Here is a 12,479-nt window from a genome sequence, read left to right on the forward strand (position 1 = left end):
ATTCATTTACGGTTCAGGGACTGGCTTGGTTTTGTTGTGGGGTGTCTGAGTTACTAATTTCGTTGTCTCTCGTTCGGGTTGAACCTGGCACCTCGCATGTTCACGTGCCTTACTAGAGTTGTGGCTCGTTTGCGTCTCCTAGGTGTTCGGGTGTTGGCCTACCTCGACGACTGGCTGGTTTGGGCTCCCAGCCAGTCAGCTTGCTTGCTAGCCAGGGATTTGGTTCTTTCCCAGCTCGCCGGGTTCGGGTTCTTGGTGAACTGGAGGAAGTCCCATCTGGTTCCCTCTCAGGTTCGGACTTGGCTCTGTCTCGTTTGGGACTCTCGAACTGCCTCCTTGTCTCTCCCTCCGGAGTCTCTCCTGCGGCTGTGGTCCCGCCTTCGTCTCTTTCTGGTGGGCCCTCGGGTCACCCGGCGGTTGCTCGAGGGGCTGTGCGGGAGCCTGAACTTCGCAATGGTGGTCAACACGCCAGGTCGGGTTTGGCTTCGTCGGCTATTCTTCGTCGGTTCCTTCGGGGTTCCCCCTTCCGCCTCTCTCGCGATCGCAGAGTTCGACCCCCGGGGGCCTTGCGTCAGTTACTGCATCGCCGGCTTCCTCTTCAGGGTTTTTCGGGGTTCAGTGCCTTGGCGCCTACCCGAGCCCTCGCTCGATGTGTACACGGATGCGTCGTCTCTCGGCTGGGGTTTTGTGACCAGTGCTCACCAGGCCGGCCAGGGGCGTTAGGATCCGTCTTTCCGTCGAGCTCACAGCACGGTGTGGGAGTTCGCGGCAGTGTGGTTTGCTCTGGGGAGGATTCGGGTGGCCCGCAGATCGACGATTCTGCTCCATTCAGACTGCTCTCCGGTGGTTCATTGCCTGAACCGCGGGGGTTCGATGCGGTCTTTGTCTCTTTGGGGTTGGTCACTTTGGGTGACTCGTCTGCTGAGTTCTCGGGGTTTGGCTCTCCTGGCGGTTCATGTATAGAGCGTGTCCAACGTCTTGGCCGACGCCCTGTCTCGCTTCGTTCCCCTCTCCACGGAGTGGACAGTTGACGACGAGTCCTTCCATTGGCTTTGCCAGACGTTCGGGCGCCCAGGGGTGGACCTCTTTGCGTGGTCGTGGCGTCTTCCCGTTTTTGCGGCGCCCTTCCTCGATCGCGAGGCCGTCGGGGTCGAAGCCTTTCGGCTAGACTGGTCGAGGTGGGGGTTCCTGTACCTCTTTCCCCCAGTTCGGTCTTGCTCCAGATCCTGACTCGCTTAGAGACTTACCAGGGGAGAGTTGTCCTTCTGGCCCCTTGGTGGCCGGTCCAGCCTTGGTTTCAGGCGCTGGTTGCTCAGTGTCCGAACCCGAGGGTTTTTCCGCGGCTCCGCCTCTTTCAGCAGATCGGGCCTGTACGTCACGTAGCTGGTTCGATCTTCTCCTCGAGTCTTCACGTATGGGTTTTTTGACTCGAGTTCATCATCATCTCTATGGTGATCAGGTGGCCTCCTTGTTGGTGTCCCACCTGAGGGCTTCTTCTCGGCAGCAGTATGAAGTTTCCTGGCAGTCCTTCTGTTTGTTTTTGCGTCTTCGTTGTGTTGGTTCCTTGTCTGTTCGGGTGATCTTGTCCTTCCTCTCGTGGTTGTTTCAGGACCGTCATCTTATGCCTAACACTGTCGCCTCGTATCATGTGGCGCTAGCGGAGCCGCTTCAGGTTGCCTTCGGTATCGATGTTACGTCTGCGCCGTTTCGCAAGCTGTCTCGTGCATCGTTTCACCTCCGGCCTGCTCATGCGCCGCCTGAGCCGTCCTGGTCTTTGGACAGAGTGCTCGCTTTCCTTTCGCCTCCTCGTTTCGTTGTGGCCCCTTCGGTCCAGGATTGTTTTTCCAAGGGACTTTTCTTGTTGGCTTTGGCCTCTAGGGGTCGGGTAGGGGAGCTTCATGCTCTCCTCCAGCGCAGGGGTTTCTGCTCTTTTGATCGTGGTGATTGTTTTGTTCGCTTGCAGCCGTCTCCTTCTTTTCTGGCGAAGAATGAGACTGCTGCGTTCCGGAGGGGTCCATGGGTGGTTGATGCTTGGTTGGTCAGGCCGGGGGTGCATCATGTTTTGTGTCCGGTTGCGGCGCTTCACCGTTATTTGCACGCCACGGCTTCTGTGTCCGGGGACGCGCTGTGGGTTGATCCGGTTTCCCTTCTTCCCTGTTCGCGGGTTTGGGTCTCCCAGGTCGTCCGCAGGGTTATTAAGTCCAGCCAGCCTGCAGTCTATCCCCGTGACCATGACGTTCGTAAGTTCGCGGATCTTGCTGCTGTCTTTGGGAATATGTCTTGGTCTGATATTCGGGCGTGGGGATTTTGGCGGTCGAACAGGGTCCTGGCTGCTCGTTACCTCGTGAATGCCCCTGGGCCTCGTCAGGCCTGTGTTGCTTTGGGTCGGCGGTTGCAGCCAGTTGTCTCGGCTTCGAGTTGAGGAGTGAGTGACGACTGCCTCCTGGGTAAGTCCCTCTTTTTCCATCTGTGGGAAGTTAGCTCTGGGAAGCCAACGGGGCTCCCCCCAGAAAACCGGCGTGGAGGGTTTGGGGCTCCTCCTTGCCCCTCCCGGGGAGGGGGGAGCTTCGCAGACAGCGGTGCGGCGGCGTGTGACATCACACTAGTTTGCTTGTTTTCTGTGGGAGTTCTATCCACTAGTTTGGCTTTTGGTAGCAATTTTAACCAGAATAGGAGTTTGTTTTGAGGCGCTTACCTTTCTGGGTGCCTGTTCCGGTCGATGGCTAACATAGAATGCTTCCAACCACACGGGGGCTTCTATAGGCCATTGCTTCCCTTGCCTCTCTGAGGGGGCCCGGTTCTGGCCGTGGTCCCCAGTAGGCCTAAGAACTCCATACACATGACTGATACCAAAGTCTGACATTAGCATATCAGCCTGGGATAGCTCCGGGGAGCCTCCGGGACTCACCCAGAAAATGGCGTTTCGTTACATTCAACGCTGGTTTTTTTGCCACACTTCCCTATCCTATTGCGGCTAAAATATGCCACCTACGATTTTTTTGTTATTTTTTCCGTGATCAGGGAACAAAAATGAACACTTTTATAAGACGAAAGAATTTCTTGGATTTTTTTTTTGTTGCGCTTGTGGGTGTGAATTCCATTTGGGCCCCTAGCGGTTTGAGGGTTAAAGGGTTAAAAGACAAAATTTTTTTTAGAATTTTTCTTGCGCACCGGTGTAAATGTCCTCAGGACTCCTTAGCAGCTTAAGGGTTAAAGCCCCTTAGCAATTTAACCACTTAACTGCGCCAACCGAGTATTCTCGGTCCGGGGGAAACTGCGCAAACCGAGAAAACTCTTTGATTTTTCGTTTCCAATTCTAAATGTTTAAGAGGTTGGTTGTGTACAAAATGGACTCTTAGGACCTCCAGTGAGAGGCAGCCATCTTGGAAAAAATTCCCAGAATGCCCTAGAGCTGGTGGCTGGGTTAGTACTGAATGAACAACCATGGGTGGCGCACGCGCCTCTGGCTCCCAAACACCTGTCTGACGCAGGGTTGATGATAACGCTCTGTTGGTGAAATTCAAACCTTATTGTTTGAAGAACATAGGGGTCATAATATTGGTGAAGCTAGGTGCAATAAGGACCTAACACAAAGGTTGAATGCAAGTAATACAGCGAGCGTATCCAGTTGTAGCTTTGAGCGCCACCCTTGCAATCTTATGCTATCTACAATATATTTAGATGATGCATACTGTAGATGAATCGTTTTCTGCGTTCAGTGATGATACATCTGATACAAATAGCATAGCTGAACAGTGTTAGCGGCTTCCATGGTGGTGTTTTCCATATATATTTTCAAGAATACCTGAAGGTCTTCCCAACTGACGGACACTCTTGTGGCAAGCTGAATCTCTTCCTATGTGGGACCATACAGAGCGATCTTTTCAAGACTACCTTACAAATTGATCTGATAAATTCCAGGTACTCAGATACGGCAAAAATGAGGATCTTGAACATAATACAGGGTACAAAACACAATCGAATCTGCCCATAGTAGGAAAACAGCATGTCGAGGATTTGGGAATAATGATGTCCGACGACCTAATGTTTAGGGAGCATAACCAAGCAAGTATTGCGTCAGCCAGAAAAATGATAGGATGGATTATGAGAACCTTCAAGTCCAGAGATCCCATCACAATGGTTGTGCTCTTCAAATCACTTTTGTCCCGTCTTGAGTACTGCTCAGTACTCACTTCCCCCTTCAGAGCAGGAGAGATTGCTGAAATAAAGGGAATACAGAGAACACATACGGCACGCATAGACGAGATAAAGCACCTAAATTATTGGGATCGTCTCAAAGCTCTCCAAATGTACTCACTAAAAAGGAGACGAGAGAGATACCAAATAATATACACATGGAAAATACTGGAGAGACAGGTCCCAAATCTGCACAGTAAAATAACAACGTACTGGAGTGACCGACACGAAAGAAAATGCAGAATAGAACCAGTGAAGAGCAGAGGTGCCATGGGCACAATCAGAGAACACTGTATGAACATCAGAGGTCCACGGTTGTTCAATGTCCTACCAGCGAGCATCAGAAATATTGCCGGAACAACCGTGGACATCTTCAAGAGGAAACTAGATTGTTTCCTTCAAGGAGTGCCGGACCAACCGGGCTGTGATGGGTATGTGGGCTTGCGGGCCGCTCCAAGCAACAGCCTGGTGTACCAAACTCTCACAAGTCAAGTCTGGCCTCGGGCTGGGCTTGGGGAGTAGAAGAACTCCCAGAGCCCCATCAACCAGTTATCAACCAGGTTTTCCTATAATCTTTTCAATACTGCCTTATGCTTTACAAGCTTGGTTACATACAACCTACAAGTACTAAAGCCAAGGGTGTATGTGAGTGCGTTATTTGCAAGCACAAAGAATGAAGAAACAGGAAGCAAAAATTTATCTGTACCATGGGCTACTTCGTTGATTATTACTCACTTCCGAAGTACTGAGTGTGTAATACAGTGTGCTACTGTGTGAAACTGTGCATGTTGTAATTTTAGTGAATTTTTAACAGGTAATATTGCGACATAAACATTTATTGTTGACACATTACTGACACGTGTATCACAGTTCCATGGAACATTATGAACGTTCTACTGTATACATATTGTAAAGGACACAAATATGCATCATATTTGATATAAAACAAATAAAACCGCATTGAAAATACGTAAAACAAATAATTGAAAATATATTTGTGGCAACACCCGGTGCTTGAATGTCCCGCGCGACCGTGTCTGGGTGATTCACACATGGGCGACCAGGCCCTGATGATGTCACAGTGCACCTTGTCCATGTCCTCACAGCCAAAGTTAGTAGAATTTGGTATTTATTTTTACAGACACATGTTCAGGGAAGGAAATTTATCATTTTATGAAGAAAAAAAAAGAATTTTTTGGGAACACTTTATTTCATGCGTACCGGGGGAATTTCTCAATAAAGTCAGCGCAGCACGGTGGTTAAGGGTTAAACGAGGTGGACGACTTGTAATTTCAAGAATATTTTGTATTTTTATCTTTAGATATGATGGCATAATGAATGAGGGCTACCTTATTTTGTTAATTATGATTGAAAAATATCTAGTAATTTCTACCATTGCAGAAGTTGTTATGCCAGAGGGAGTCTGTCTGGACACAGATGGAGATGAAACGAATATTGCTGAAGACATTTCCGGGGAGTTTCGAGCACCACTTGGTGTTGTGCCTGAGTATGAAACGGTATGTCTCTGTATTTTGCATTTGTTGTGAGGGCCCCATCAGTACCTTCCCTTAGCTTAGGTGTTGATATTGCCAAGTCTTTGAATTGCACCAGGCCTCTTGAGACCTATGCTGGCCTGATGGTAGCCCAGGCTCTCCCTCTACATGGTGAGGGTTGCTTGGGAGATCAAAGATCAACCCACAACCAAGGAAAAACCCACCAAAATGCTAGGCAAAGGAAGGAAATGAGTCCCAAGGCAAATATGGAAAATGATCATTGCTGCGGGTGAGTCCCACTAATTACTGTACAGTAAAACCATGATTCAACGCACTATATGGCACCAACCCCAGTGCGTTGGATTCATTGCAAGAGGTGACCTTCAAGAGGCGTTTGCATCAGTCCTTCTTTCCTTGTAAACATTAAAAATGTATTATCATATTATATACTGTACCTGTATATTACTACAGAGCACCACTTGGTTTCCGAACCCCTTGGGGACGAGACCCGTCGGTTAACATGTAAGTTCGTATACGAGAAATAGAGGGGAAAAAATAAACTAGAAATGTAAAAAGAAATTTTTCCGAAAAATTTACGAAAAAAACTAGGGGAAAAAATTGACAGGTTCATAACGTAAATGCGACCGTATTTTGTTTGTACTCATCAATAAGTGAAGTCCTGATCCACTTTATAAAAGTCCTTAATTGTTCCTAACTGATTATTAAGACGTCTGACAAACATTCTCTGGATGTTTCCTGCCAGCCTGCAGGAACATCCTGCCAGCCTGCAGGAACATCCTGCCTAAAATATACGATGATGTACTGTACATTTAAGAAACAAATCTGGGTCACAGGTCTGTGGAGTGTGGTTAGGCTTACGGAGTCAGCCGGTCCCTCCCCCACCACCGACACACACCTCCCCTTCTCCCCCCACCCTAAACCCATACACACACACACACTCTCAAAGGTCACGTGGTTCATGGTTCACTTCAACACCCATATATTGCTTCCTGCCTGCCTCCTTCCCAGCCTGCAAGCCTGCCTGCCTGCCTCCTTCCCAGCCTGCAAGCCTGCCTGCCTCCTTCCCAGCCTGCAAGCCTGCCTGCCTCCTTCCCAGCCTGCAAGCCTGCCTGCTTGCCATCATGCTAACGGGTAGTGTGTGTTAGGCTTATCTTCGGGAATGAGCCGGTCTCGCCCCCCACCACCCGCCCCCCTACATCCCATACTCTCTTTTAAAGGTCACGCGATTCAACCGCGTAACTACCACTCACTCCCTGCCTGCCTGCCTGCCTTTCCCTCCCTAATTCTCACTACTTCCGTCCCTTCCTGCCTACCTCCTAGCATCTCTCCCTACCTCCCCCTCCCTCTTAGCATCTCTCCCTCCCTCCCCCTCCCTCCTAGCATCTCTCTCTCCCTCCCTTTCTGACTAATTCTCCCCCTCTCTCACTGATTCTCGTCCCCCCTCTCTCATACTGCCTCCCGCCTAAGCTCCCTCATCCATCCATCCATCCACCCACCGGTCAACCATCACTGACGCAATGCGTGCATTTGGAGCCGACATGGTGCACAGATGTTTCTTGATTGTGCAGATATGTAAAACAAAAGCAATTCAAAATAATAGGAATAATAGGCCGTGAATCTGTGAAGTCACAGCGGGCAAACTGGACCATCTCCCACCCACCGCAACAAGCCGGCGTGACGCTTGGCGGACCCCTTCCTACCCGAACTTTGTTCGGGTAGCATGACTCCCCAACCCCAATCGGGAAACTGGAAGTTTCGGATAGCTAAAGTTCGGAAACCAAGTGGTGCTCTGTAATCTACTGCAAAATACTGTGTTAGTTATTATTTACCTTATTGTTGGAGTTATGTCCACCTTGAATTCTTATGGAGTTGTGAATGCTGTACAGTAAATACGTACTGTACTGTATTATGCCGTTAGCACTGTATTGATAAGTAGCTTCGCTGTATGTTGAGTACAGTACTGCAATACAGTTTATGAAAACTAATTTTACACTAAAATTACTGTACTGTAACCTTAATTTGAACACTAACACTATGTACTTAAATTTAACACTTATTCTAACTGTACACTCCACAGTTACATGCATTCTTGATGTTTGCTTCAGCAAACATAGAGGGCCTAGGCCCCCTATGACCCTGCTTGGGTGTTAATGTCCTCTTTGTGGGGCTTGTTGTTGCAAGGCCCCTCTGTGGGGCTTGTTGTTACCCCTTTCCCATTATGAGTATGATTTCCGGTCTGCTCCTCTCCAGGTTCGGTTCTGAGCTCCCTAGGGTTCCTCTGTGCCTTCTTTCCAGAGGTTTTCTGCTTCTTGGATCTTCCCATCGGAGGTTCGGGAGGCACTTGCTGCATACCTACTGCGAGACCCGGATTCTGCCTCTCTGATGGGTTACGTTCTAGTTTGAGTTCGGTTCTTCTTGCCCGTATTGGGTGAGTTTGGAGGTTCCGGAGTCGTCCTGGCTGGTAGACTGCCCGTTATTTTTGTTGGGGGCATGGCATGGTTCTGTCTGGCTTGCACGCTTGAATGGTGACAAACTTTTACCGTTCTGTAGATTTACCTGTGGGCAAGTTTGAGCACCTTAATGCATGCGTGTTCGCTCCTGTGCTTCCTCGTTATGTTGGCCTTGAACAGCTGCACATGCAAGTTCCTTCCATTTCGCCTTTGTTTGCAGAGGATTTGCATGCCAGTGGGCATTTGGTTTCAGTCTTGCACTTCTTTTCCCTTCTCGAACTGTCTTTGTTCTGGCTTGAGAATGATGTAGAGGTGTTGAGTGCCGGGCCTTCATCTGTTGCACTGGCCTCGGCGGCTTGGGCGTCGGCCACACTGTTGAAGTTGTTTTAAGCTGATTATCAAGAAGGTGGTGTCTCTGTTCTTTGCTTCTCGCCTAGAGTCCCAACATGCTGTGCTTGCTGTGCTTGATCACTCTTTGGAATCTGCGTGGGCCCTGGCTCTTAAGTTTTCTTCGACTTTTTGGCCATTGCTGTTTGCGGAGTCTGTGCAGGTCACACAGTCTCTGCAGGCAGCTTCGTCTAGTTGTCGTCCCATGTCTGATTTGTTGGTTATCTGGGGTGGCCGTTCTTGGCCTTCTTGGAAGGGTCGTGCCAGGGTTTGGGGTTCCTCCGGTCGAGGTGGGCCTTTGGTGTCAGTTTCTGAGCAGACGTTGCCTTCGGAGCCGGTGTCGTCTGGTCTGCGCAATGCTCGCTCTGCTCGTCAGCCGATTTCTCGTAAGGGGCGTCGGCCCTTTTGCAGTTCACCCCTCTGATGGGGGGGGGGTGTCATTGCTCTGTTTGCTCATGCCTGGTCCTACGATTTGTGAGCGCTTCGGGTCATCTACTCTGGCCTGTGGTGGTGTTGAGCGGCTCCTCCTCCTTCGGGGGTTCGGGGCTGGCGGGGCGGGCTTCTTTCCCTGCATTCTGTCCGTTGGGTCATCTCAAGAGTCGGTGCGCTTGGGCGTAGTCGAAACAACCCCATCCCTCAGGTGGGTTCATTCTGGTATTGTCCCATCTGAACCCCTGGATTGCTTGCCCCTCCTTTTAATGACCACTCGGTCTCAGGTCCGGCTTGTGTTGGAGCCAGGTTCCTAAGTGGTGTCCCTGGAGCTCGTGGATGCTTGTTGGCACATCCCTATTCACCCAGGGTTCAGGGACTGGTTAGATTCTGTGGTGAGGCATCAGGCTTACCACTTTCATTGCCATCCTTTTGGTTTGAATCTGGTATTTCATGTATTCACGCATCTCACCTGGGTCTTGGTGACCCGTCTGCATTTGCTAGGGTGTCAGGTTCTGGCCTACGTCGACAATTGGTTGCTGTGGGCTTCCAGCCAGTCTGCTTGTCTGTTTGCCAGGGGTGTGGTTCTTTCCAAGCTTGCTGGGTTTGGGTTTCTGGTGAACTGGCGGAAGTCCTTTCTGGTTCTGTCCCAGGCTCAGAACTGACTGGGTTTTGTTTGGGACTCTCAGACCGCTTCCATGTCCCTCCCTCCAGATGCATTGCTGCAGCCCCACCTTCAGCTGTTTCTTGGGGGTCCCTGGTCACTCGGTGGTTGCTCGAGTAGTTGTGAGGAAGTCTGAACCTCACTGTCCTAGTTTACCCGCTGGGTCAGGTTTGGCTTTGGCATCTGTTTTGGTTCCTTCAGGGACACCGTTTTCACCTCTCTCGCGATCGTTGGGTTTGGGGAGCCGGTGGCTGAGCGGACAGAACACTGGACGCGTGATCCTGTGCTCCCGGGTTCGATCCCGGGCGCCGGCATGAAACAGTGGGCAGTTTCTTTCACCCTGATTTCTGTTACCTAGCAGTAAATAGGTACCTGGGAGTTAGACAGCTGTCACGGGCTGCTTCCTGGGGGTGGAGGCCTGGTCAAGGACCGGGCCGCGGGGACACTAAGCCCCGAATCGAGATAACCTATCATCTCGAGATAACCTATCATCTCGAGATAACCTATCATCTCGAGATAACCTCCGGGGGACTTGTGTCGGTTGTTCATCACCGGTTTCCTCTTCGGGTGTTTTGGGGTTCAGTGCCTTGGCCTCTACCTGAGCCCCTACCTGAACCCTCGATCTGTGTGTTCACAGACGAGTCATCACTCGGCTGGGGTTTTGTGACCAGTGCTCACCAGATCGGTCAGCGGCGGTGGAGTTCATTTTTCTGTCGGGCTCACAGCATGGTGCGGGAGTTCGTGGCGGTCTGGCTGTTGCTTCAGAGGGTTCGCGTCGCTCGAGGTTTGACCATCCGGCTCTATTTGGACTGTTCTCTGGTGGTTCGTTACCTGAACCACAGGGGTTATCTTGTCTCTTTGGGGTTGGTCACTTTGAATGACTTGTCTGCTGGTTTCTCGGGATTTGGCTCTCCTCACGGTTTATACCCGAAGGGTGTCCAACATCCTGGAAGACAGGCTATCTCTGTTCATTCCCCTGTCCACGGAATGGGCAGTCGACGCCAACTCCTTCAGTTGACTCTGCTGGACGTACGGGCTTCCAGAGGTGGACCTTGTCACATCAGTGTGGTCTTGACATCTCCAGATATAGGTGGCACCCTTTCCTGACTGTGGAACTTTCGAGGTGGACTTCTTTTGGCAGGACTGGTCGAGGTGGGGTACCACAGGAGAGTAGTCCTAGTGGCCCTTTGGAGGCTGGCCCAGTCTTGGTTTCCGGCGCTGCTTGCACGGTGTACAAACCTGAGGCATTTTCCGCAGATCAGACCAGTTCGGTACACGGTTGGTTCGATCTTCTCCTCCGTTCTTCGCATCTAGTCTCTTGATGCAGGTTTATCACCATCTCTACGGTGATCAGGTGGCTTCATTGATGGTGTCTCACCAGAGAGCTTCGTCTCTGCAACAGTAGGAAGTTTCCTGGTGTTCTTTCTGCCATTTTCTCTCTTCGTATGTTTTCTGTTTCCAATCAGTTGGTCGTGTCCTTTCTGTGTTGGCTTTTTCAGGACTGTCGTCATTTCATGCCTAATACTGTCGCTTCATATTGTGCGGCTTTGGCAGAGCCACCCCTGCTTGCTTTCGGGGTGGATGTTACTTTGCCTCGTTCAGTAAGCTCTCTCATACTTCTGAGTCGCCTCCGGCCAGCTCGTGCACCACCTGAGCCATCCTGGTCTTTGAACAGGGTGCTCTCCTATATCTCTGGAAGGTTCGGGGCTGGCAGGGCAGGTTTCTTTCCCTTCACTTTGTTGGATCATCCTGGAGTGGGTGCGCTTGAGTGGTCAAAACGACTTTGTCCCTCAAGTGGGTTTCCCACCTGGTTCCAGTGCCGAAATGGGACTGTGCGGATCTGAGGTTCATTCTGGACTTGTCCCGTTTGAACCCCTGGATTTCTTGCCCCTCCTTTCAGATGACCACTCTATCCCAGGTCTGACTTCTCGGATCCCGGTTCTTGGATGGTGTCTCTGGACCTCTGGAACACACATTGGCATGTCCCTATTCATCCGGGGTTCAGGGACTTGTTAGGTTTCGTGGTGGTGGCGTCATACCCGGGTCGTGGTGGCCCGTCTGAGGTGTTCGGGTTTTGGCCTACCTAGACGACTGGTTGATCTGGGCTCCCAGCCAGTCCGTGTCTCCTCACCAGGGTTTGGTTCTTTCCCAACTTGCCAGGTTCAGGTTCCTGGTGAACTGGAGGAAGTCCCATCAGATTCCGTCTCAGATTCAGACTTGGTTGGGTCTTGTCTGCAGTTCCCAGACAGCATCCTTGTCTCTCCCTCTCAGGCGGCATTGCTCTGGATGCAGTCTCGCCATCGTCTGTTCCTGTGGGGGTCCCAGGTCACTCGGCGTTTGCTCGAGCAGCTGTGCGGGAGTCTGAACTTCACTGTGTTTGTTTACCCACTGGGTCAGATTTGGTTGCGGCATCTGTTCTGGTTCCTTCGGGGCCATCCCTTCTGCCGCACACAGAAGGGATGGCCTATGGCCATAGGGAGGCCTATGAAGCAAGAACGGAGGACTTTTGGACATGCAGATTTGTGAACCTCATTCTGGAGACATTCTTGTATCAACACATAAAGCAGGCCACAAGAATGAGGGAAGGAGATGTACCGTCATTACTGGATCTAGTATTCACCAGGAAAGAAGAAGAGATATTTGACATCCAGTACCCTCCTCCCTTGGGAAAGAGTGATCACGTCCTGTTAGACATTGATTATGCTTCAAGATATCATCTAGAAGAAAATAGGGACATTGAAACAGTTGATAAACTTGATTTAAGGAGAGGTCAGTATGGGGAACCTCGAAACTTTTTTAATGAGTGTAATTGGACAGAATTGTTGCTAGGCAGGGAAG

General features: G+C 50.6%; 1 protein-coding gene across 3 annotated transcripts in view; it reads left to right on the top strand.

Annotated features, from left to right (window-relative positions):
• Window positions 1-12,479, top strand: part of LOC123757631 (zinc finger CCHC domain-containing protein 8) — a 124,585-nt gene that overhangs the window by 56,477 nt on the left and 55,629 nt on the right. For all 3 annotated transcript variants that reach the window (XM_069326942.1, XM_069326940.1, XM_069326941.1), the window contains one exon: window positions 5,599-5,714. In XM_069326942.1, coding sequence (XP_069183043.1) covers window positions 5,599-5,714 — 116 coding nt within the window. The remainder of the gene's footprint in view (window positions 1-5,598; window positions 5,715-12,479) is intronic.

Source organism: Procambarus clarkii, chromosome 19 (genome assembly GCF_040958095.1).
Source record: "Procambarus clarkii isolate CNS0578487 chromosome 19, FALCON_Pclarkii_2.0, whole genome shotgun sequence".
NCBI lineage: Eukaryota > Metazoa > Arthropoda > Malacostraca > Decapoda > Cambaridae > Procambarus > Procambarus clarkii.